This window comes from Falco naumanni, chromosome Z (genome assembly GCF_017639655.2).
Source record: "Falco naumanni isolate bFalNau1 chromosome Z, bFalNau1.pat, whole genome shotgun sequence".
In the NCBI taxonomy this organism is placed as follows: Eukaryota; Metazoa; Chordata; class Aves; order Falconiformes; family Falconidae; genus Falco; species Falco naumanni.
The window spans coordinates 86,050,793-86,076,834 of NC_054080.1; the positions used below are offsets into that span (position 1 = coordinate 86,050,793).

General features: G+C 47.2%; 1 protein-coding gene across 3 annotated transcripts in view; it reads left to right on the forward strand.

Moving 5' to 3' along the window:
* The first annotated feature begins 1,225 nt into the window (after positions 1 to 1,225).
* Positions 1,226 to 26,042, forward strand: part of NEDD4L (NEDD4 like E3 ubiquitin protein ligase) — a 178,543-nt gene continuing 153,726 nt past the window's right edge. Inside the window, exon 1 of one of the 3 annotated variants that reach the window (XM_040579379.1) lies at positions 1,226 to 1,605. In XM_040579379.1, coding sequence (XP_040435313.1) covers positions 1,558 to 1,605 — 48 coding nt within the window. In that variant the 5' untranslated portion in view covers positions 1,226 to 1,557. The remainder of the gene's footprint in view (positions 1,606 to 26,042) is intronic. The other 2 variants (XM_040579381.1, XM_040579382.1) reach the window with 2 other exon arrangements.

Here is a 26,042-nt window from a genome sequence, read left to right on the forward strand (position 1 = left end):
TTTCCCTTTCCGCTGAGCTCTGAGGGGAAGAAGGCAGGTGTAAGGTTTGTTTGACCGGAGGCTGGGATGCCTGTGAAGCAGTTAGCTGAAAGGTCCTGTCATGATGTTTTTTTTGTTAGTGACCAGTTTACCCTTTGCTGTAAAAAGAAAGGAAGGGGGAAGTAGTTCCTGGGACACTGTGATTGTTTTCTGTTTGTGACAAGCTGGTTTCGGGGGCTGCTGTGCCCTGGTGTTTGCCACATTCCTCCTGTGGGACATCCCCAGGGCTTTGCTGAGGAGAAGACACAGGTACAGGAGATGCGCCGAGCTGCTCCTGTGCTGTGACACACACTCCTGTAAGGGGCTGCCAGCTTCCGTCAGTGTCACGGAGCCCACCTGCACGCCAGGCCCACTGGAGCAGCCAGGGCTGTGCGGACCCCTCTCCCAGCTGTCAAGGATGGCCTTGTTTTGGGGTGCAATGACAGACATTTTTCCTGTGTCATTGGCTCCACGTGGCTTATTAATGCCTTGTGTACTTACTTAAATGTAGTAGAAATCAACTGTTGGGCTGCAAAAGTGTAAGTGGGTCTGGGAACAGCTTTCATGTGAACTACAGCTCATTAGGCTCTGCTTAGGTACAATCCTGCTGCCAAAAGGTAACACAATAAATGCTAGTGGGGGGGGGCGGGGCGGGGCGCTGGGTTCAGTAGCAGAAACGGGATCAGGGAGTCATTCAGAGCCGAGGTGTGACTTGGGTTTGCCCAGAAGTAACCTCGCTCCAAATGCCCAGAATATCTTGTTTCCTTAAACCCCAGGATACCGAGTGACCAAAAGCGACGGTGCGTAATGGTCGGTGCTGAGGGGGGCCGCGGGCAGCCCCCGCTCCCCTCCGGCCGGCCCCAGGGGCCGCCCCGAGCCGTGTCCCCCGCCGGGCGGCGCCAGGAGCTACGCCAACGCCCCTTTCCATTGCCCCCTGCCCCTCTCCAGGGAGCTGCGCGCCGCTGGCTGCGGGCATGGGCATGGAGCGGGGCCCCGGCCCCCGTTGCCGGTACGTCACACAGCGCGACGCCCCCCGGGCTGAGGAACGGCCCCTCCGCCGGGCCGGGCCGGGCCGGGCCCCGGGCCCCGCTCCCGCCGCGGCCGCTCCCGCCCGCCGGGGGGCGCCTGCTGCCGCCGCGCGGAGGGCGGGGCGGGGGAGCGGGGCCCGCCGCGCTTTGTGCCGCTCCGTGCCCTTCCTCCTCCTCCCCCGTCCCTGCGCGGCGGCCGGCGAGGGCAGGGCGGCAGCAGATCGACCTGGCCCAGCGGCCCTTCCCGCCCCCGGCTGCCGCCCCCCCCGTTGGGCCCGCCCGGCCGCTCTCCCTGCCCCGCTGAGCCGCCGCCGGGGCTTCCCGCTGCTGGGAGGCCGCGTTCCTGCGGCCGCCGCAAAGCCTCGGCCGGCGGCAGCGGCAGCGCGGGCGGGTCCCAGCACCGCCCCCGAGCGGCGGCCCCGGGCAGCGCCGCCCCCGGCCCCTTCCCGCCGGCCGCCTTCCGCCGCCCGTGGGCGAGCAGCAGCGGCGGCGGCCCCCGCGCAGCGGCTCCATGGCGACCGCGGCGGTGGAGCCGGTGTATGGGCTCTCCGAGGACGAGGTGGGTCGGGGCGGGTGGGCTCGGCCGCGGCCGGCGGCGTGCGCCTGTGTGCGCCCGCCCGTGCCGGGGTGACGGGCGCCCCTCGGCCCGCCGCCCCATCGCCATTAGCCGGGGCGGGCAGCCCCCGTCGGCTGGGCGAAGGTCGAGGGTCGGTCCGGGAGGGCGCCCGGCGGGCCCGCCCCGCCCCGGCGGCGGCCACGGGCGGCCGGGGAGACGTGGCGGCGGGTCGGGGGTGGCGTCCCGGCCCGGTGAGCGCCGGCAGCCGCCCACGGCCCCGGCAGGTGCTGCCGCCGCCCGTGAGGGGCCGGGGGCGGCCGGAGCTCCCCCCCGCGGCCTGGCTGCCCGGGGCGCCGGGCTGCGGGGGGCTCCCGGCGGGTGGCCTCCGCCGCTGGAGCCTCGCCCGGGTTGTGCCCGCCACCGGCGGCACCGCTCGCCCCAGCCGGGGGCGGCGGCGAACAAAAGGCCGGGGGGGCGGTGCCCGCGGCCGGGCCGGGGCGCGGGGCCGGGCGCCGGCGCCGCGCAGAGCCCGGTGAGCTCGGTCAGCGAGGTGGGGCCGCTGGTACCTTATCACCGGCGCTTGCTGGACCCGTGTCCTCTGCGGGACCACGTACAGCGCTGGCGGGTCCAGTACGCGTAAGCGGAACAGCCTGCTTCGTCCGACGCGAACGGGAATAATTGTCGTTTGTACCCGTTTTCTTCCGTGGCCCCGGCGAGGTGCTCCTTCCCCTCGGTGGGCGCTGTAACAAAGAGCCGGCAGAGGGACCGGCTGCCGTGCTGTGATTTCAGTGCATCTGGCACGTTGCTTGCCCGGGTTGTGTTTTTGCAGTACTGAATAATAACAACAATATTATGCCTGGGTTTGTGAGACTGAAGACAAGGGGCTGCCTGTCAGTTGTCTTGTGATGTAGAAGAAGCTGGCATAAAGAATCTTGTGACTGTAGATGCTGCCAGACAATTTTATTACCTGATGTGTTTGAATGGCACCAAACCTAAATGACTGTACCGTTAATCCTAATGGGAAAGGAGGTTCTTTGGCTGCAGTGGCTGTTTTTATAAAGGGGGGGTGGCTGGTTCTGCTTTCGCTGATGTATAAAGCTATGGGAGCAGCCTGATTTCAAATGCTCAGTGTGCGTGTGAAGGCAGGGGAGAAAAGCGTCTTGCAAGAGCCTTGGGCCTTTAAGATAGCGAGTACACCACCGGCAGAGAACCTCCTTGCTGGGTTGTTTTCCTAATGGCAGTGGCCTGGGCTGCAGAAGCCCCTGAGCAGCTCGCTCCCATGCGCAGGAATGCTTCTTTCTTGCCCGACCACCCAACCCTTCAGGTAGTGTGGACCTGTCGGTGGTGGCCCTGCCTGCTGCCAGTGTGCTGCAGGGCCCGTGTGGCCTGAGGGAGCAGCTGGGCTAGTGGGGTTGCTATCCCAGCACCAGCACCCCAAGACTCTCCATTGGCTGCGGTTAATGTGCTTTCATGGATTTGATTGTGTTGGTGTGATCCACGAGGAGAAGGGAAACCTGCGAGCCATCCTTTTGTGTCCCCCGTAGGTGGCCAAGAACATGATACTGGAGACTGGCTGTGGCTTTTTTTTGTTGTGTGTGTACTTGCTGTTATCTTTTGTCCCTGCCTCCTTCCTTGACATATGCTCATACTTGCATATAATGTTAAAGAGAAGCAAATATGCAGAGAAATCTGCTGGGCGGGGAAGTGTAGCTGCTGGCCATGCTGCTCAGTGAGTGTGCCACTCTCTACCTTGGCTCCAAGGTGGAAGTGCTGTCAGGAGAGCAAGGGCAGCTGCTGCTGCGGTGCACACAGCCCCAGCTGGTGCCAGGGACCTGGCCTGCTTGGTGGTGGGCACGGCGATTCGGGTTGAAGAGGTGCCTGCCGCTCATCTCCTGAGGTAAAACCAGGCTGTCTGAAAAACAACCACTGGGAGAAGCAAGGGGTTGGTCTCTCTGTGATGACCCACAGTGGTCCCCATGGCACGGATGCAGTGATGGCTACTGCCACCCTACCCGTAAGGAACAATAAACCAGTTCTTTGTGTTCTGTATTGCTGTAGGTCGTGACGGTGCACAGCGCTTTGCGGAACAGAGCAGTGATCACCTAAAAATACAACAGGAGACTGCAAAGGGGTGGAAGGAAGAGGAAAGGGGAACAGGGTGAGAAGGGGCACGGCAAAGAATGCAGGCAGCATACACAGCCCAGTGGGCTGTAGTTTCAGTATGCCAGCAGCCTAAATTGCGTCTGTGGTAAATGTATGGGCAAAGGAAGGCACTGAAGGAGGAGAATCTCCCTTGGGAAGGCGGCTGTGACTATGCTTCATTGAAGGTAACTCTAAAGAGCTGTTAAGAAAGGCAGGTACATTTACAGTTCTGTTGCACGCTGGCTTTCGTGAATGGTACCTTCCATCAGCATCAGCTTGGACTTGAGCTGTCTTTCTGTTTTGAAAAACAAAATCTCTTGCTAGTCTTGAGAAGCCAAATCATGTATGCGGACACATTTAGGCTATTAATTTTTCTTTGTTCCTACCTAGGTTTGAAATACAGTTTGCAGTTCAGTTGTATACTGTTTATGTAGGGTTTTAAGCAGGCCTTACGGCGGACTGCCGATCCTGCTATGTTTGCTGGCTGGAAAAAGTAGTTACTTAAGCTTAAGCTAGGCTTGCTTAATGGCTTCCCATAAAAGTAGCAGTATCTCTCACAAATAATTCAACATAGGCTTAACTTCTACTTGCACAGTAGATGTATGTGTCAGTAGGCCTACTTCATGTCTTAAATTAAGCATATGCTTAAGTGTTTGCAGAGTTTGTGCCTACATTAATCTCTGGAAATAGCTGTAATTTTCAGTGGATACCTTCAATATGGGCATCTGTTCTTTCTTTGTTCAGATACTCTGATAGGCGTTAAGACACTTGGTAGTTTAGGGAGTGACTTACTGAGTCACAGATGACAAGCCAGCCATTGCATTTAGCCACCGTCAGACTACATTTTTCTTCAGAAGTTGTTTTCATTTATGAAAAATTTTAGATTAATCTATTGGTTAAAATTAGCTGTAAATCAAGTTTGCTTCCTACAGATTTCTCACTGTGAGGGCAACTGTAGCACTGGCACAGGCTGCCCAGGGAGGTGGTGGAGTCTCCATCCTTGGAGCCATTCGGAAGCCATCTGGACATGGTCCTGGGCATGAGCTGGAGCTCGGGGTGGGCCAGCCAGCTGACCTCCAGAGCTCCTGCAAACCTCAAACGTTCTGTGATTTTGTGAAATAATATTTACATAGGCTACTGGAAACTTAAGTGCTTTCATGCAATCTTTAAATACCAGTATATTTAAAAACTTACACCCTTTAGTAGCTTACCATGTTTTTGTTCCTGCATAGAGCACTCTTCTAACTGAAGCTGCATATCAGCTGTGCGTGCTTGGTTTGTGAGACTGCCTTTTGTGAAAAGCTCCTGCTGCTAACGGTGACAGATCTGCAGTGCTGGCTGGGGAGCGGAGGGGAAGGCAGCAAAACCAGAAGCACCAGCCCAAGTGGTGTAAGCGATGTCCCCCAGCTTCTAGCATGCATTTGTTTAGGGAGTTCCCAAACCACTGAATGTGTCAGGACTGACTGTTTTGGGGAATTATTGGATTAATCTCATAAATTCACTTTTTAGTCTTCCCCACCCCCCCCACCCCGTAAGAAGGAAGGAAACAATACGTCTCTTAGAGAAGTACACCTCACATTCATTTCAGTTTGAGTTTCTTGAGAGCTGTTGAATCAGTTGTGGCCCAAACAAAATGGAAGTTTCCACAAGTATTCCCTTCCCCTTTCTCAAGTGTGCTTGGGTGGAAGAAAAGCTTGCAGCTTCTTGTATCTCTTTTGGCTGAATAAGTAACGTGTCTTCAGAAAAAGATCCTTGAAGAAAGAGTCTCTTTTTATGTTTTAAAATACAGGCAAAAAAGAGGCTTGTGTGTGAAACTGCCTTCTCCAATTCCAGTATTCTTCTCTTTTCAATTTCTGTTCAGCTTCCATGACTTGCAATTGAATAAACCGAAATTGCAAGCTTCCTACTGAGATGGCGTTTTGTCATGCATTAGAAATTGTCACAAAGAGCTTATGTTCATGAAAGTATCTTGATGCATGAGATATAATTCCATATGCCTTAAAATAAATAGTTCTGGATATAGTCACTGTGGCTTAACCTCTTTTTCTTATCTTGGTACCATACTGGGCAAAGCACTGTGTGTGAGAAATGAATCCTGAAGGATTTCAAGACCTCAGGAGAATGAGACATGCTTTTGGTAAATAACAACAAAAACAGTTTTTGGGTATGATGGAAATGGCACCGGCAGGTGGGGTGAATTCCTGTGAAGAGTAGGCTTAGTTATACTTTATCTACTATCAGGGTAAAGAATAAAGATAAGATTTGCCTCAGTGGCGTCCTGGTGAAGCAGAGCTTGGGCTGCGAGGTGATAAGGAGTGTGGCCGCAATGCAGCAGGCAAGCTGTCTCTTTTTGTGCAAACTGATTCAAAGCAAAGCATGTGGGAAGTTGGCTTTTGTGTCTCATGTTTATGTGTTTCCGATGGATTTGTTGCTGTGGAATGGTCTCCATTGAGGATGCCTTGGACCCTGACCTTGGACATCATGTTATTGAGGTTTGTCTGTCTATGTTTTGGTGCTGTTCATGGGATGGGGCTGCTCAGAATCGGTATGTTACTGCACTGCTGGATGATTAACTTGATTTATTGTTGAGGAAAAAGGCTTCAATCTTTCCTCCCCCACTTGACTTGATGACAAAGCAATGACGTAGTGGAGTTTGGCGTTGGATTTCTTTACTTGGCATTTTAAGCAAACCATACATTTTTGAAATGAGCATTTTGGCGAGTTGTTGGGGGGAAGTGTCTGCATTCTAGATGGCTGTAATCACATTTAAGGTCATGTTTTCTGATATGCTGCCTCGAGAAGTGGCTCGTAAGCTGTGTCCCCTCATTGCGCTGGTTCCCAGGCTCGTAGACAGTCATGGTCCTGTGTCAGGCACTGCTGAATCCCAGCTGTAAGACGGGCAGAGCAGTGTGAGGGGTCCAGCCTGCCGTGTGCTCCAGCTCAGTCTGTGGCTCCTGTGAGGCAGGAGGCTTTTATGTAGGGAAACAACCCCTCGGGTTCCCGAGAAGGTGTGCCTTTTGTGAACAGCGCTGCGAAGGCAGGCTCTCTGAAAAGAGAGATCTGTTGTTTCTGCTCTGAATACTCCAGTTATATAAAAGCATAACTCTTTCAATGGAGTGTGAGCAGGGGCCTCCCTTGGTCGCAGCGGTGATGCAGTGTCTTAGTAATAAGCAATTCAGAATAGTAACTTTTTTATTGACTTTTTAAATGGAGAAAAAAAAAATCTGAATTGGTTTTATAGATTCTGAGTGCGTTGGCTTCCCAGGGATAGCATGTAAAACTCTAAATGATGATAAAAAGTCCAGGTAAGGAAGCCTTTCAGAAATGAAAAGGCTTGCATATCTACTTGTTGTGGCATCATAACAAAATTAATAGGCTATGGTTCTTAGTAGGTCAATAGATTTTTATAAAAGCTTGCATTTTGATTTCTATGCTTTTAATTGAGTTATCAGCATATTTTGGCCACTGTTACTGACATGAAGTAAATTCTAGTTTTAATGTGAAATTAATGTAAAGGCATTTAAGCTGGTTTGTATTAAAATGTGGGCCTGAGGGAGTGAAGAAATTTTAGTTTTATATGCTCCCCGGACAGCTGTGTCTCTCCTCACCCCTGCTCTCTTACAAAGTGAGCCGGTCATTGTGCAGTCGGGTGAGGGATGGTGGCGGGTCGTTTGGCCGCTGCTTTCCTTACTGCCCTTGGGCCAGGACGATGAGCATCTCGTCGGGTTTTAGGGTTTTCAAGATCCGTGTTGTGGGCTGGCCATCGGAGGGCACTGTGCAATGGTAAATGCGCGCTCAAGGTTCTGTTTGTGCTCGGACACGGCGTTCCTGGACAGCAAACAGGGACTGAGTGCCCCGCGCTTGTCGAGCAGAACCTTCCTGCCACCAGAGCAGCCTTCTCGTCTCGGGGAGTTACGTTGAATGAATCTCTGATAGGGGGATTTGTGTTCTGCTTGAAAATGTAAGCAGGCATGATAGGTGAGCTTACCTTTGAGAAGGGAATAAGGTTAATACCCAAGGATGTTACGGGAAGAAAGAATAGGCCACTGTGGCTTCTAGGTTGGAGTCACATCCTCAGACAATGAGAGGTTCAAAGGGTTACAATATTTATCCTTTCTAAACCAAATACAGCTCATTATGCGAGATGGGCTATCTCCACAGGTGCTGTAGGATCCCAAGGCCACATCAGAGATTGTGGGACTTGGTCCTGTTATCTTTATTCATGTCATACTTGTGGGTAAGGCTGCCTGAAGCTGAAAGAAGGCATCTGCTGGGGGGGGGGGGCAATGTGGAGCAGCTGTGTGCTTGTGTTGCAAGATCTGATGTAAATGCAGCCTGTTTGACAGCTAACTGATTTCAGCTGAATCAGGCTAAACTGAAAACCTCTTAGTCCCTGAGGATTATATGGGGCCAGGACCTCTTGCTTAATTAAACTCTGTGGCATATAAACTGGGACTTCTCTGAGCAAGCTGGAAACCTCTAGGCCTTTTAATAGCAGTGAGGGATGGATTGTCTAACAGTTTCAGTCGATAAGAAGTCATAGATGTAATATCGATGTGCTGAAGTAGCTTGATTTAGTTAGTTTTGTAAATTTTGGTGTTGGTGAACAGAGGAAATCTCTAACTTACATAAATTTCTTCATCTTTTGCTTTCACTGCCACTTCCTTTTAAATGTTTAATTGTATTGAATAAGAGAGTTTTACTGTAGCAGTAAAATAAATGCTACTAGGCAGCTCTGTCCCCTGTTAGAAGGAAATGGAGTGTAATCTTGTAAACACTGTTATTTTTGGTAAGCTGGGTAAGAATGCTGCGCAGGTTGGGTGACTTAGCCTTGTGCACGCACCGGGAGGAAAGGAATGTGGTCATACTGCTGCCCTGCTCTGCTTGGCTGGGACTTGAGCTGGTGTCATTTCATTATGAAAACCTGCCAGGGGTTTTACATTCAACCGGGACTAGAACTGTAGCTTTGAGAAGCGCTTAACCTGCTGTCAGGCCAGCTTTTTCCAGCATGGGGTTTTTAAACCGATGAGTTCCTAATGCTGAAGTGCTGCCTTCCCCTGCTCCCTCTGTCTCTTCCTCTCCCCTCCCATAAAGAAGGAAGAAAACCAAAACTCTAGGAAAGGGATTTTTTTCTGCAAAGAAGCAGGAATTAGCTAGCAATTCATTTTAAAATAAGAGATATGGTCAAATAGCAGAGGCCCAGAAGCTGACTACAGTTAAAACAGTTTAAAAAAACCTCACAAACAAAACCTCAAACCCAAACAAACACCAAAACCCACCACCAAAACAACCCAGAGCTCCAACAAAACAAATCCAAAAACTTGTTTCTTGAGTATATTATGAAATGCCTGTCTGCCAGATGTTGTGTTGACTGGGCAGCAAAGTCAAGGTGCGTATTTGTAATTGTTCTGGATTTCCTCCCTTCATTCTTTTAAACCCTAATGACTGCACACTGGCAGGGTGCAGATATTTGTCAGATATCTGATTTCTAGGAATTAAGAATCTTGCCTGTAATCAAGAATATCTGCAATTCTGAGAACACTTGGCAGGATATGGGGAATAATTCCATGAATGAGTTGTGCTTTGCAGTTATGCTACAGTACCTTATTTTTGTGCCTGACTGCATGCATTAGTGTTGTTCCATTGGCGCTGTGCCAACTCAAGGCAGGTTTTCTTTTTTTGATGCAATTTACCTGCTGGAGAAGAGCAGAATTCTTTGGAATGGTGCACAATCATACCACCCTTTCTCCTTTGACAGATTCTAGTTTTGAATAATCCTGGCTTGAGGATGGAAGTACATCCATATAATCTGTGCTTTTCTCTGTGTTTTTAATTTAAAGCAGTTCAAAGTCTTACTCTTTTTTTTTTTTTTTTTTTTTTTTTTTTTTTTTTTTTTTTTTAAGCGTGGCAGGATTTTGGAGAGATGGGAGTGATGAGTGACCCTTGGTAGAATGTGTCCTGGGGTGACTTCCTTGGTGACTGTCAGTCTGGTGACTGGTGTGGTGGGGATGAGACTGGATGTGAGGCCTCGAGGGTGCCGCTCTGTGAGGCTTGGTTGGTGTCCATGTGCACCTAAGGTGGTCACCGTCGCTCAGGCAGCACTCTGCTCTCCTGGTCCCCCACGCCTGCCAGGCGGCTTGTGCTTGTGTTCAAGGTCTTCGGAGGATGGAGCAGCATTTTATCTTCCAAGAATGAAGTGATCTGGAATATAAACTAACAGCAAGGAAGAAGTTTTTTGGACACATTGAAGGGAGGAGAGCCAAAGGAATTTTTTGGGGGTTGTGCTTTGCTTGCAGTCATCATCTTCTATTCATCCGGTTTCTCTCTTCGAAGGGAGAGAGAGTATATTGCATCTCCTTCACACTGTGGAGTAACTTACGTAAACTGTCATCAACTTTTGAAATAAGTCAGCAAAAGTATTTAACTTTTTAATCATTGAGAAATTACAATAGAGATGTTGCTTCACATTTTAAGTATTTTATCTTTTTCTGCTGAACACCAGCCAGGCTTCTTTTCTTCCTAGCTTTTGAGTGTGTCTGTATGAAATCTTGCTTTCTTCTGTTAAATGGAAGTGGAGGTATGTCACTCAAACATTTTTGTGTGTTTGAACAGACTTAATAATGACTATTTAAAAAAAACCCACACTTGAGGAGATGGTAAACTTCCCTTCCCTGGCTAGGAAAGCTGATTCAGGAGGACAGGGAGTGGCGAGGTGAGGAGCTGAGTGCCTGAGAAGGTGTGTGCATGGTGCTGGAGCTGCATCACTGCTGATGTTGTGTATCCTCGGGCATAGTTTTGCATCGGTGCCTGTGGGTAACTGCTGCAGAGCTGTTAGAAAGTGGAAGAGAACTTTGTATCTCTTGGTCAGTGATACTTCTGCTCTGCCTGAGGCTGCTTGAGTGCTGTACAGTGCCATTTGTTGCAGTTTGCAGCACTCAAAGTGCGAAGTATCTAGAACTTTTGGGGTGGTTTTCCGATTGTTTATACATTTTTTTTTTATTGGAATGCCAAAACTAAGTATTCTGTTAGTATTTTCAAGAAGTGTATCAGTACTATACATTGCACTGTACTAAATAGGAAACTATACTGTTTTTAGGAATACAGTTACTTACCTAAACTTGTGAAAACTTTATGAATCTCGTCAAGTTAATGAATAGTAGCATTTTCCCTATGGTTAGGAGACATTCACCAGTTGACAAAAAATGGTTGCTCTTAAGATGATATTTATTTTTTGTGTATCAAAGGAGCTAAATTAACGTCGTTGCTGCTAAAGTGGGGAGGGTAGATGGCTTTGCTTTTCCTTTACCCTTCCTTAGCTCCAGCTAGCTCCCTGCCATTTGTGCTGGCACTCTTCTGATATCAAGGTAAATTGATACAGGTTAGCAAAAACGGATTAAAAATAAATCACAGTTTAGGACAGGTTAGCTTTCTACTGTTCCAGTGAATTGCATTTGCCTGCTCTGCAGTCACACAGCCCTGCGTGTCTCGAATAAGCACTGAAAGCATGTGGTTTGGTGGGTGGGAGAAAGACCTTTATTTTCAGCCCTGCTATTTGTATTGTATCGGTTCCATCTGGCTGAGTCTTATCACTTAATATTTTATTCCTTGTTTCCAGTGTCCATCAAAAAAAGTTAACTCCTTGAGGTCAGGAGTTCAGTGCTAAAAGTTCACGTGCAAGTTCAGCCAGGACTGTAGGTGAGCAATGCCTGCTCCCACAGCCTTGGCTTGAGTAAGCACTTCTCGTTCCTGTTTGCTGTGCAAAGGAGCTTTGTGGTTTCATTTTCCCTTGCAGGGTAGGGTGGTCTTAATGATACTGTGGCACACCTGTGTCCTGACAGTGTCCTTAATGGTGACTCACCGGCACTAGCTATATGAGCAGAGGTTGACTGGGTAGCACAGAGAGTAGGATGAGTCTTGTTTACTGTCTTCTCCATCGGTAGTACCTCCCTGCCTCTGAACCTCATGGTCCTCCCAACGGGAGGGCTTTCTTCTTCTATTTTGTTGTCTCCTTGGCTAGGTCTTGTGCTAGTTCTCACCCACAGTTCTGGTACTAATCCTCTTCTAGCAGTAATGTTTGGTAAGATACTGGTAGGAGACAAGTCCAAGAGTATTCTTATGAAAAACTAGATATCCCATGGGTATTAGCAGCCCGGGAGTATCACAGGCATTTTCTCTTCCCTCACAAGCTTCTTTCTGGTTGTGACCATAGCTAGCTGTTAAACCAACAGCCTTTGCTGTGCTGTTTCATTGTTGCTTCACTGAAGTCTTGATCAGTAAGAGCTACAACATACATTTTATGCAGCAATTTTTTTTCAACTCATCCAAGAAATACACTCTGTTAACTTCATGTGGTGCTACCTTTGGTAAGCCCAGAATATTTTACCTGCCATGAATCTCCTTGTGCATCTGTTCCTCAGTTTGTAGTACTGTTCCACACTGGGGCAGAGAGGTTGAGGGGTCGCTTTTGAAGACCCAACTGGATGGAGTCCCGAGCCAGCTGGTCTGAAGTCAGTGCTGACCCTGTGGAGCAGGAGCTTTGACTAGAGATGTCCCTTCCAATCCAAATTGTTTGATGACACTGAAGTACTGTAATGTGAATAGTTTCTCAGAGCATGATTTTTCCACTTTTCAGAGTTTATTGTGTTCTAGATTCATGTTGTGTGGCTTGGTTTGTCCTACTGATTTGGAGGCAGCTTTGGGCTGACAGACCAATTGGTTATTCTTTTGAGTGCTTTTCTGACAGTAATAGCTGTCAAAGCCGAGCTTTAAAAAGGCACCTCCTTTGCCTGGTGACCCTTTGCCCAAAGAAGCAGTGGAGACTTTTGTTTGATTTCCTGGTCTTCCTCATCTGGCTGGCTGTGTTACTTGCACAAGCAAACCATTAGAGCACTAGCAGCGTGTTGGGACTCCTGGTAGTGCTGTGTGGATGCTTGCCGATGCCACAGAAACTTGAGGGCTGGGCAGAAACAAAAGTGGTCATAACCTGGCCACTAGTAAGCTGAGCTAAAGGTCTGAAAACCAGATGTAGATGTGGGGGCCAGCAGTGTTTCAAAACAGCCTTTGGTAGAAATAGTGGGCAGTTAACTTGAATAGCTTTTTTTAAGGTAACACTATATATATATTTTTGTATGAAGTAGGTTATTCTGACAGTGCTGTCCTGTTGCCTCTTTTATCCAGAAGGTACTTTCTCGTTCAGTGGTCTAATTAGCGTGATAAAGAAGCTCTTGCATTTTTCTTCCTTGATTTGAGGATTTGGTTTCATTTGTACCTGGTTCAGTTTAAGGCCCAGCTGCACCCACAAGGGTGGTGGCTGTGCTTTTCTTGAACCCCATGAAGCTGAGGAGATGGTTGCTGTGAGGACCATCTGGCAGATCTTCTTGCTCTGCAGGTACTGGGCTTGCCAGCTCTGGCCAGGGCTGGGGGCTGAGGGTAGAGCTGCGCTTTGCAGAGACGTCCTGCAGCTGTACCAGTGGTCCCATGAAGTGCAGCTGTGCAGTCAGGTGTTTTATTCGTGTCTGACTAGTTGCTGTTGTAGCTTAAAATGTCAAACGTAAATCAGGTTAAGTAGTTACAAGCTGGGCATGGGTTACCTATGAGGCCCAAGGGTAAGGGAAAAGCCTGTCACTCACAGAAGGGCTTGCGTTGGAAGGGACCTTAAAGACCATCCAGTCCAACCCCCTGCTGCAGGCAGGGACACCTTCTAGTAGACCAAGTTGCTTCAAGCCTCATCCAACCTCTGCCAGTGCCACACCACCCTCACTGTAAAGGATTTCTCCCTTGCATCTAGCCTAAATCTGCCTTTTCAGTTTAAGCCATTTCCCCTTGTCCTGTCACTATATGCCCTTGTAAAAAGCTCCTCTCCAGCTTTCTTTTTGGCCCCTTTATGTACCTGAAAGGCTGCTCTAAGGTTTCCACAAAGCCATCTCTTCTCCAGGCTGAACAACCACGACTCTCTCAGCCAGACTTCACAGGAGAGGAGCTTCAGCCTCTGATCATCCCTGTGGCCTCCTCTGGACCAGCTCCAACAGGTCCATACCCTTCCTGTGCTGAGGACTCCCGAGCTGGACGCGTGCTGCAGCGGGGGTCTCAACAGAGTGGAGCAGAGGGGGAGAATTGCCTCCCTCACCCTGCCGGCCACACTGCTGGTGATGCAGCCCAGGACATGGTTGGTTTTCTGGGCTGCGAGTGGGCATTGCCAGTGTTGAACTTTTCATCCACCAGCACCCCCAAGTTCTCCTCAGCCTCAGTTACCATATGCCTGCATGCTCTTACTGCAGCATCCTGGGAGAGCCCCTTTTGGAAGCTGTCAAAGCCATGGGTCCTTCATAAGCGCTAATGAGCAGCCTCGAAGTCCTCAGAGTTCAGATGGTAAAGTTGGTAGCTAATGTGTTGTCAAGTCTTGTGGAGATGTTCTGATATTGCATGCTTACCTGTGTCACTTTTGTTCATAGAATATTGTCCAAAATTTGGGTTGGAACTGTGCATGTTTTAAAGCATTTCAGTCATGACTTCAGTCACTGTGTTTTGATGGATGATGTTGTGAAAGAAATGCCTCTGATACTTGCTTGAATTGATTTAGCAAGAATTTGCATTGTTTGCTCATCCTGCTGACACAATGAATTTTACCATTAATCCATTGTGCTACTGACATGGAGTCTGATTTTAAGTCCAGTCAGTTCAGTTCTGAACTACTCATAACTGCGTTTGTTTTTCTTCATTTCACTCCAGTGAGACAATGAGGTGTAATTTGGCGCAGGTAACTGTAACCTGTGCAAGTGTGCTCTGTGCTGCGCAGCGACCAGCGAGCTGGCTCTGCTGCTATGGGCTGCCTGCCCTCGCTTGTCTGTGCCCAGCAGGGGTGGAGGTTTTGTTTCAAATTCCTCACACTTGCACAAGAAGCAAAGCCGTTAACCTGCGCAGCAAAGCCATGCGAGAGCGCGTTTGAAGGCGAGTGGTGAAATGACTGTTGCAGCCGGTAACTGGTGAGGGTTGTCACTAAGCACTGTGACCACCTTTGGTTTCTTTGCAGCTTAGGCTCTATACTTCAAATGCCAGGACTACAGCGTTTGGAAAATGAAATTAGGGTCCTCAAACCGGTGTAACTCCGCAAGCTGGAATACAGATGCCGATAGTGTTTGATAACACAAGAGTGTACTACAGAAGCACTGTGTGTCATTGGTAGCATTGCTGTGAAAACCTGAATTTTAGCAGCGGCTTGTTTCAGTGCGTTTAACACTCAGTATCCTGACGTTTATCGGAGAGGTGAGGCGGTGCTGCAGCTGATGTCCATCAGCCTGGAATCGCATGCCAGGGCTGGTGGATGCTGGGGCTGCCACGCCGGTTCTGCTGGATGTCTGACCCGAAGTAGTTCCTATCAGGAGGTCAGATGGTCTTCAGATGTGTCCTGCAGCTGGCTTGGCTTTCCAAGGCACCTTCTGCTAGGTTACCTCTCTGGGCTGTTGGGGAGCTGGGGTGGGCTGGAGCTGCCACGGGGATGCTGTCCCCCGAGGGCTGGGACTCTTGCCCTGTCCCTGTGGGCAGCCCAGGGCTGCAGTGGAGGCAGAGCTCGCCGGAGTGCTGTGGCAGCAGCGGGGCTGCCGCTGGTAAGAACAGGCCATGGGGGGAAGAGCCGACTGTGAGGAACACACGTGTTTTTGCTGTGTTCCCTGCAAGCGTGGTATCTCTGAAAATCCAGGACCTCTGTGTGAAAAAAGTCACCTGCAGCTCTTACCTGGACTTCCTGACTTTTTCTTGCTCTGGCATTCACACAACTCATGTGTTTGCCTAGCAACAGCTTTTTACATTTTGAAACACTTTCTGGGTTTTCTTTCCTGCTGGGTATCGTGATCTTGTTTCTGCTACCTGTGAGACCAGATGGTTACACTCTTCTGCTCCAGTCACTGGGGACTGCTGTTAAATCCACTTGTGAACAAAGGATTGAAGAATAAGCGTACCTGCTCTTTGCTGTTAAGGACTGGTGCGTGAAGATGGGTGCAGTTCTTGACCTTTGGATTTCATGTCTGATCTCTGATTGTAATCTGTGCTTTTTATGTCGTCTTAGATAAAGGTGGTATTCAGAAGGGGTTTAAGCCTTTCTCCACTGTTAAACTGGCTGTTAATATCGCGTAAGTCCTTAGTCTTATGTAGCTTAGATTGAAATAGACTTGTGGTTTTACTGACAGTAAAGAGATTTTTCTTTTTGAATAATCAAGAGTCTTCCAGTCAAAGGGACAGACATGGTTGTTGGTAAATGGAAGCAGAGAATGACCCACACTATGCAATCACCTTAGAGTAAGTGAATTTTCATGGAGAGGTTCCACTCCCCCATATTCCATAAATGCTTTCAATACCTGAAAGGTGCATTAAAGGCAGGAGGTGTATGAGAGCACAGGGCTGGGGATATGTTGATTTATTATTATCTTTTACCATTTCCTGACCTCACTTGAATGATCAACACTGTTTCCAGCACAAATCCAAACCATAGCCCATGCTAGCTACTATGAAGAAAATTAACTGTACCCCAGCCAAAATCGGCACAAGGTTTTATGGAAGACTGGATGAGGAAAGAATAGGATGGCCGTATTGCTATTTGAAAGCTGAAGTGTGAGGAGATACCACTTTACTGCTGAGGGATGCAGAAATATTTAGGTATTCCCATCAGAAGATACTAGTGAATTGAGTAGTAGGCTTTGCATGTCAATGAAGCAGTCTGCTGGGTTGGCCAGCACTCTTGAAGAATATTAAATAAAAATTACCCTTTTGCATTCAAGCAGTGACTTGGGAAAGACTACTTGTGAGATTGTTCCATTTATTTCAGCTGACTTACAATTTCGTGGTAGTTCTGGCCATGCTGCTGCTCAGATGGAGTATGGTCTAGTTGGAAAATCACTGAGCTAAGAAGTTTCTTCCTCTGAGATGATAAAGATGAGACAAGACAAAGTTGTTGCAAAAGGTTGAAGGCTTAGTGATTATTCTCGCTCTCATTACTGCCTTACGTCTTTGGCAACCCACCTATTGTGCTGTGACTTTTTTCTGTTTTAGTCATCTTCCCATCCCTTGGCAGTTACTCCTTGCATGGGAGGAACTTGTACTTTTCCTCTAGCGCTGTTTTCTCCAGCCTGCTTGTTCTGTCATTCCCTGTGGCATCACTCTGTGTTCACCAGTTTGCCTACGTATCGAAGTTTTGTGCCTTGTTGTTTTTTTTGAGGTTTTTTTTTCCTTGCTATGAAGATGCTTAGGAATAGAGAATATACCTGCTTCATAGAGCTGTTACGTGGCAATCTGTTTCTGTAGGCCAGTGATTTTCAGATTTCGCCTGGTAGCAAAACTTCACTTGATGAAAAGGGCTATGATTTGTGCCACACAAGCTGCTATAATTTTGTTGCCCAGGGCTGGGACTGCTCCTGTTACCTCTGCAGCCTGTGCTGGAAAGCATGCCCAGATTCAGCACATATTAGGTAGTCCTGGGTGCCAGGTTGATGCCTTGATATAGGAATTCCTGCCGTGGACTTGCAGACCACCTCTGGACAAAATGGCTCTGCTGTAGTTGTGATCCCTTCTTTGCCCGGATGCAACACTGGATTGAGAGTTGCAGAATTTTGAGCAGGCTCCCCTGTTCACCAAACCTTGTTTATTTTGTATTTAGCAAACCTTTCAAGCTATTTTCTTCCCCTTCTGTGTACAGTAAGAATGTGTATACTACAGCTTCCTACCAGGGAGGCCAAATGCCAGGAAGGTATTGAGCGTGAATGGTGGTGGAGAGGCCGAATATCTTGAGGGCAATTGCAATCAGGCTTAATTCAATATGCACAGTTTGGGTCTTTCACAAGAGTCCACTGCCCGAGTTTTTTTGGGTTTGGGGTTTTTTTTCTCCTTTTTTATTTTTTCTGGTTTTGGTGTGTTAAAGCTTCCTTTTCTTGCTTATAAATTGTTGATACCTGTACAGGTTAGCTTAGGGGTCTGAAAGTCTGTTTGTTCTCTTGGGAATAGTATATTGTGCTTAAGTCACTTTCAATTTAGAAGGCGGTTCTTCCCTGGTCCCTCTGTATTGCTGTAGCATTCATCTGGGGGACTCCTGCATGAGTGAACACACAGGGTAAAACGCTGGGGTTTCTCCTGTTTCCAGTGCTCAAAGTTAATTTGTCTTTTAAAATGTTTCCTGCAAAACACAACTTCAGTTGTGTTTCTTCATGTGCCTTGTAGGGGTTTGGTGAAAAAGCCAGAAGTTTGACAAAATGTTCAGGTACTTTCCCTAACTGAACTTCTTTGGCGATTGCTTGCGGGTTGTACCTGTTGTTTCCTGGAGATCTTGCAGGCAGAGAGGATGTGTTTTTACGTGAGTGCTCACCGCTCCCTGTGGAACCTGGGAGGAGAGGACAGCCCCAAAGAGTTTGTAAACAGATTTAGCCGTGCAGTTTGTGTATGCTGCGCTGGTTCTGCCCCCTCAGTCCTCTGTCTGAACCTGTGACAATGCTGCCGCTTTGGAGATGATGCTAGTTGTCTGGGTGGTGTTCCGCTGGGTGCAGGAAGGTACCTGGATTGTATAGCACTTCTGGGAAGCTTGATGCAAAAAGGTAAAAACCCAAGCTTCGTGCTGGCCAAAGAAATCTCAGCACAGCCACCCTCATTGTTATATTGTGGTTGGTGATTTAAAGCAGTCTGTCTGAAGTCTTAGGAAACAAAATAGCTTGCCCTGGTATTGTGCACTAGCACTGCCTGGGTTTTGGGGTTCCTTTGGGCAGTGACTTAGAGCTCCTTTTAGTTAGCTTTGGACAAGTGTGGCTGAGGGGAGAGGAGAGAGAGGGATGTTTTTGTTTTGCCTTGCAGCACTGCTGGTGCCTGTCAGCTTTACTTTTATTCCTTTGCTGATAGATTTGGCACTTTTCAGTGTCATGAGTTCCTTACCAGCAGTTCTGTTGTCTGGAGATGTTACCTGATCTTCTGGGCAGATATTGCTATATTCAACATAAGCAACTGCAAATATGAAATTATGTAGAGGCCAAATAACATCACATAAAATGTCAAAGGCTGTATATTGTTTTGAAACTCCCAACATATCCAAAAGCAGTAGCCTGTTGAATGATGCAGTTCTGTGTGCATTTGGATGTTGGTGTCTCTGCAGCAGCTCCTAGCTGTTCCCCTTCCACTTTGTGCAGCCACAGTAATTGTTTAGAAGCAGAACTGGACTTTCTGTAGGTAGTCTTGTTATTTCTGGAAGGGGACATTCATTTAAACCTGCCTGGAGGAAACAAAGTGTGTTCTTCAGGCTTCTGTTAATTTGTGTTACTCCAATTTCATTTCACCACTGTACTTCATTTGCTGTAATACTCATTTGTTGTCTTGGAAAAAAATAATCCAATCCTTGAGTCTCAGTGTTCCTGACAGGTCTCTAAAACTGAAAGACTTAATGGTGTTAAAGCACATCCTTCGCAAACAGCTCTGTTAGATCCCCATGCTGCCTCATAAGCAGGCTTCTGCTCTTCCAGGGAGAGATGTTGTTTTATGCTGCAAGACAAGGCTCAAATGATGAGCTAAGATGTTAGTGGTTGTGAAAATAGCTCGTATTTGTAATCCCAGGCTGCTGAGTTAGATACAGCTAGGAAATTAATATGAAACTCTGAATCTTGAAAACTTATACTAGTTGTTTAATTTTGGAACCACAGCCAGTTGTGGTGAAGAGATTATTGCTTCTACCTGCTTGTTACGGGCCCTGTGTCACATTGCGAACACGACAGAATATTGAGGTAGAAGCTGTTCAATTGCCTTGTAACTTGGCTAAGGAGTTCTGCATTTCTGTGCCCTCTGCTCCCTTCTTTTTCTGCTTCTTCCAAGAACAGGCATCTGTGTTTCTCTGGGACAAGGTCCTGCTCTGAGATGATGAATGACTGACCTTATTGCAGATCTTCTGCAATACATTGATTCTGAATGTGGCTTTTGTTCAGTGCATTGAGCCACATTATGTATCCAGAATGCCTGGCAGAACACAAAGTCCATCCTTTATTTTGGATAATGAGTGTTGAATATTTTAATGAGTGTTTCTTAGTTTGTCAGTGTCAAGTACCATTTTGGGAACAAGTGACTGAGCTAACCTCCGAGCTTTGTCCGGCAACAATCCATTTATTTATAGGATTTCACAAATTCTTAAGTTCCCTATAAGCAATTAATGAAAATAAAAAACCACTCAAACAAAACCCACCCAAAACCAAACAACACTTCAAACCCTCCAAAGCAAAAACCCCACCACCAACTCTGAGCTTTCTACCATCAGTATGTGTGCAGAAATAGTTTATTAATGTAAACCAAAAAAGCTCTCAGTATTTTTTTTACCTTTTCTTCATTTGAGTTTCTTTTACAACATGGAAAAAAAAAAGAACTTATTTCATCAAAGGGGGGGAAAAAAAAAAGCCTTGGGTATTAACAGCATTTCCATGGTACAGATACAGCTACCAGTGCATTCTGGCTGCCTCCAAACTGACTGCATTGCTCACTGCTCTGCACATTGAAAATAACAGGCAATGTAAATGCTGCAAGAAGATTAGAAGACTTTGACTACTGTGTAAGTGTAAAGTACAGGCTGAGCTCTTTTCAGATGTCAGGTTTTCAGTGTCTCCGAAGGTCTGGGGTCTGTCTTTGGCCTCTGGGTCTGTATCTCCATGTTTCACACTGTCCACTGGCTTGCCTCCCTGGCTGGGTAGACCGATGATCCGTGCACCTCCCCTGCATCTCGCTGCATTGCCAGGGGAACCGAGGTGCAAAGCAAGGAGGGTACCCTGCCAGCATTGCCTGGCTGCACAGGGGATGGAGCTGGGGCTGTATTGCTGTTCTCCTGGATCTGTTGGGTTCTTCTCTCTCCTGCGGACAGATAGATGCTGATCAGTGGTCGGACTTAGCTGAGGGGCCCTGCAGCGTGCAGCATTGTTGTGCAGCGGCTTCTGGCTCTCCAAGGCACCTTGCAGAGAGCAGAAACATCTATCCTGGTCTGCTTTGTCTGCATGCGTGCATTTAGTAGGAAGTAAGAGTTTGTGCTGCTACATGCAATCTGTTAGGACATCTCCTCGTCTCAGGTGCTGTGGGCTATGCCACAGACCCTCTGCTGGAGTTGCTGCCAGATGTGGTGGGCCAAGGGGACTGAGCCCCATGCCAGCTCTGGAAGGGATACCTGGAGACCGTGTGCTCTGGCCCTGGCTCTGAGCTGGGCAGTGTCAGAGCAGGTGGAATGGGGCTGTCAGCAGCACCCGCTGGGCCCCGTCCCAGTCCTTCGCCACCTGATGATGTGGAAGATGTGTCCTTTCACTTAAATGGGTTTCTCTGGTTCCAGCTTGCACTGGTTACTTCTTGGCCTTCTGCCGCAGGCCTTCGGGGGTGGCGGCTGGTCCCTGCAGAGGGCTCTGGGTGGGCAGCAGTTGCAGCCCCTCTGCCTTCTTTTCTCTAGGCTGAAGAAGCCCACCCACCTCCACCTCACCTGCTGCTTTCACCCTCTCAGTACCCTCTGCCCACCAGGGTAGCTTTGACAGCAGTAAATATGTTTATTCCCCAATCCTAAAGCTGTAAGAAAAGCCCTGGCTTGCATCAGACACTCGGTGGGCTGTTAAGACAGGTGACATATGGTTTCTGCTATCCCAAAGTAACTGTAATGTAGCCTGCTTCTCTCTCTGGCAAGCGCTGATCCCTGCCACGTGTCATTGTGCCATGCAATGTGTTGCAGGACCTGGCTTGGAACAGCTGGGACTACTGGCTGCTGGCTGAGCAAGGACCCCAGACCCAGGCATGCCCTGCTCTCTACGAATGTCAAGTGTCTTCAGAGCGATCAAGACCCATGCAGTGCATTTCCAGAACACTGCTAGACAGATGTTCTGGTTGCTCTGACTCTTCTTCTGCCACAGCTGATGCTCTGGGTTTCATGCAATGTGTGTGAGTCCTGCTTGTGGTGCAGGTGGCATGTGGTTGCTGGGTGCCTTCCCGACCTCCTGTTTGCAACACAGACCTCTTCTGTGCAAGCTTCTCATTCTTGTTAACAGTTTTTGTAGGATTCTGTGTTTAGGAATGTTTTGTTTGACTGTGCTAATCATGGGCTTCTGCAGACTTTCTTCCTTCTCCACACTACAAAATGCATTATTTCCTTTGTATTTTGGTAAAATATGCAGTAATTAAAATAATTTTCTTTCAGGCAACACATGTATATTTATATATATATCTGAAAATACAGGTGTTTTGCATTCACCTGGTTTAGTATGATGTTTTAATTTAACTCAGTAAATCTGGAGAATACCTGATATACTCCACAGAGCACCGAAGAAATTGGTGAAGGTTTCCAAAATGCATCAATCCAGCTCCCAGTCAAATTCTGGGATTACAGCCTAAATTTCAACCTTTTTACCTTTATGAAGGCTTGCTATGAACCAGGATTCAAACAAGGTCTTTTTGTAGTAAATTATTACACTGAGCACTGAAATTGTAGAATAGGGTTTAGTGCCAGCAATGTTTGCTAGTCTTTCTAAAATTGCTTTCAGATAGGCATTTTGTATTCGTTAGCACTGCATATTGCTTTTTAACATCCTTGGTTATTTTTCTGCCACAGCTCAAACCAAGATGAATAGGAGTACATCACATTATGCCTAACAATTTACCATATTGTTAATTGAGCAGTAATTTCTATGGCATTGTTTTCTTGGTATGTTTAAAGTTACAACTGCTGAATGCATTGGGATGAATTACAGTAGATATAAGTATCCATCAGTAATTCATGATGGGAAAGCATAATTATTGATGTTGCGATCACACTTTATCTCTGGTTTGAGCAGAAGAAAAAAATGAAACTTTGTAAAAAAACCTTGGATATTTCTTTATGTTTTGCTCTTTTCCAGATTTTCAGTTTTCAAGAGCTTTTTCCCTCTTCTTGATGTAAAGTGTGTGTGGAATCAGTCAGGCTTGAATATAGTGTCTGCAGTATTTTGCTTGTGCATCTCTACAAAGCCTTTTGAAAACAAGAACTTTAATTTATGCATTTCAGTGAACCAAGGTAAAGCTCACCCTGCCCTCTGCTAAAGCAGTGTTAGATCGTCAGAGCAACAGATCCTAAAGGGGCAGGTATCTGTTTGCATTCTGAAAATGTGCCTGATACTGCACCACTTCAGTTTCAGAAAATACTGTAAGGGGCTCTCCTTTTAGAGGTATTTAATGTTTTAAGAGCCTTACTGATATTTCTAGTCAGTTAGGGTAGTTTTCCTGCTATCAAAGTTTTTTCTGGCAAAAGCTATTTAAGGAATTCCTTGTCCTGTTCCCCACATGCCCTCCAGATCGTTCTCCTTCTCCAGGTGATACCACCACTGCTGCAGCTGTGGAACAGGGCACTGCCATTGTCTGGGTGAGAAATGAGCCTCCCAGCACAGTTTGTTGTTGGATTATCTTTTTATTGAATCTCTATTCAGTCATTAAACAGTGCAGCTGTGATAAAGCTGGCTGTTTATGGTCTAAAATCATTAAATATCTAACAAGAGTATAGACTGTGGTTACATAAACATGCTTGTGTGATCAGTTGGCAACTAGTTGGGCTACTGGAATGAATACAGCCAAACCTCCCCCATTTGATGTGGGATCTTTTGTGCATTTTGTATGCATAATCAGCCTTTCAAAATGGCAATAAGTTCAGTAGGTATTTGAGATTTACATGTCTTAAAAAAAAAATAATTAAGCTGATGACCACCATACTTGTGAATGTAAATCTTCTATGCATAAAACTGTAAGATACCAGTTGTTTTAGTTATCTGCAGCCACTTCCTAGGCTTTTCACTGAGGGAGTGTGAACATTAACCTGTGGCATGATAATAATCAATACTGACTTTTTTTAATCTCGGTTGTCAGTGAGAGTTTAAAGAAGGTAACAGAATTTTTGTAAAACATGCTTTAAACAAAAGATGTCTAGAATATCCTATATGCATAAGAAGCAGTTGCTTCTCTGAAACTTAAGTATCTTGAGGTTTGGTCTATCAGAATATGTATATAAGAAAATAGCATCTTGCATGGAATGGGAGTAGCTCTTCCTCAGAGAGTGGTAAGTGAGGGGGAAATCCTGATGACTTCCAGCAAACTGCCAGTGTGGTTTAACAGCCTGTCACGTGTGCAGTGTCGGGAAAGGTGTTATCTCAGACTTGTTTTCAAGGTATCATATGAAATGGTAGAAGCTTTCAAGTTGAATTTGAAAGCACGTGAAGTGGCAGAGATAAAACACATGTCGATAATGAGCATAACATGAGTCAAAAAGGTGTCATTTTCTTACGGTGTTTGTTTTTTTTCTGCTTAGCTGCTGAATAGTCCATTCTTAACTTCTAAAATTAACTGTTGACCATCGCATAGGCTCTTAAGGAAGATATTTGAATACGTTAATCTGAGCTGTAGTCCCACTTTTCGAGAAACATCTGGATCTCCAGCACTGGTTATTACTCATAAATGAGTTTCTGAGGAAATGTTCTCATGTTGTGGTGTAGAGGAAGGCATTTCATCCGTTTCTGCCAGGAAACGCACACTTCTCGCCAGCCGATACCCACAGCACATCTGCCTGCCACTCAGTTCTGCTGTGTGCAAAGGTTCCTTGGGGCGAGTCTGTGTGTGATGCAAGTGCCCAAGCCTGGGCAGTGTCACACGTGCAGCTGAGGACAGGGCTCCTCTGTTAGTTCGGCAGTGCTAATAGCTGGTCAGGATGAGCAGCACCAAGCAGCTGGAGGTACCTGCTCCCCTCTGCCGTGTGTCTCACCCATCTTGTGTGTGCTTGGACACACTGCTGGCAAACTCAGATGCTGCTCTGTTTGGCAGTGCTAAGGGGGAAATGAGGACTGTGCCCCAGCGAGGTCTCTGGGCGCTGCAGAAATACAGCAGCTCTGCTTGGTGTGCTTCTAGTAATGTTTTGGTCTACTTCAGCAGGTGTGGGCTGGGTCTTGGGCTGTAGGTACCACTCCAGTTCTGGTCAAAGCTCTCCTGCTCCTGCAGTGTTTCAGATCATCAGTTAATTAAACTGACAGTGCTGTTGAATTTGGGGTGGGGTGTGTGTGCATCAGTTGTATTAGGATTGTGTGGCCTTCACAGAAATGTAGGTGAGTTCAAGTTTTATTCTGCTCATGAACATCTTCCTCCTTTCCTAGAAAATGAACAAATGCTCATCAGAAAGTGGATTTATTTCCTCTGTGAGGGAGGAGCATCTTCTAGAGATATTCTCATACTGCTGTTCCACCGTGAAAACCTAATTCTATAAGTAATAATTATATATAAGAAAAAAACAAACAAACCCAGACAAATAAACATTAAGAAACCAAACCCCACAAACCAAACCCTACCTCTAAGCATCTAACAAAATTGTAAATGTTTCATAAGCACATCAGTGATCTTCTTTTGACTGGTAAAACTACATTCCCACTTCTGAACTGTTTTTTTTTTTTTTGTTACAGTCATGTTTGTATTGCAAACAAAGTGCATAAGTCTTAAGTCTGGTCAAATGCCAAAAAGAATTAAAATTTTGGTCATGGAAAGCAAGATAACACACACTTTGATATGGTAATTCCTTGGATTTTTGTATATATAATGATTTATTCTTGTATGCATAGGAAACTCCCGCCTCTTTACAGCTGATTATTGTTGTATACATACATGATTGCACGTGGGAGTCATTGCCTGTGTGTGTGCCGGCAGATTTGAGGCCATGCTGTTACACTGGGGCCCGTGGGCATGGAAGGGTCTGTGTGTGTGTGCTGTTGAAGTTGCTACCGTCCAAGGAGGCTGCCACGTGCAGACTGTGCTGGGCATGGTTCCCATCCTGTGCTGCCTCCTGAGCTGTGCTCAGACACCGTTTGGGAGCATGTGTAGTGCCAGGGCAGGTGGCAGAGCCCCACTGCCTGGGAGCATCTCCTGGTGCTGCGTGGTCTGCAGGTACAGGCACGGCATTGTGTGTCTGGAGAGACATATATGCAGACACAGATACGTATAGGTGTACCTATATATGTACATATTAGACATAAAGACTTACCACCCACTGTCAGATGGTTAGTGGATGAACGTGTGCCGAACCTGGAGCAGCAGCATTGAAATCATACTCGTTCTAGTTAATCTTAGGGTCCGATGCCTTGCGATCATGCAGTGCTACTTGGGGCATCCCCTGGCTCTGCAAGCAGAGGGTCCGTAACACTCGCTCCATCTGGCCTTATCTGAAATAGTCCTAAAATGCAGGAGGAGTTTCTGTTGCTGAGGTACATCCTGAGACAGTCGTTCTCTTGTGTAATAGCTACTTACAGAAGAAACCTGCTGAGAATTTT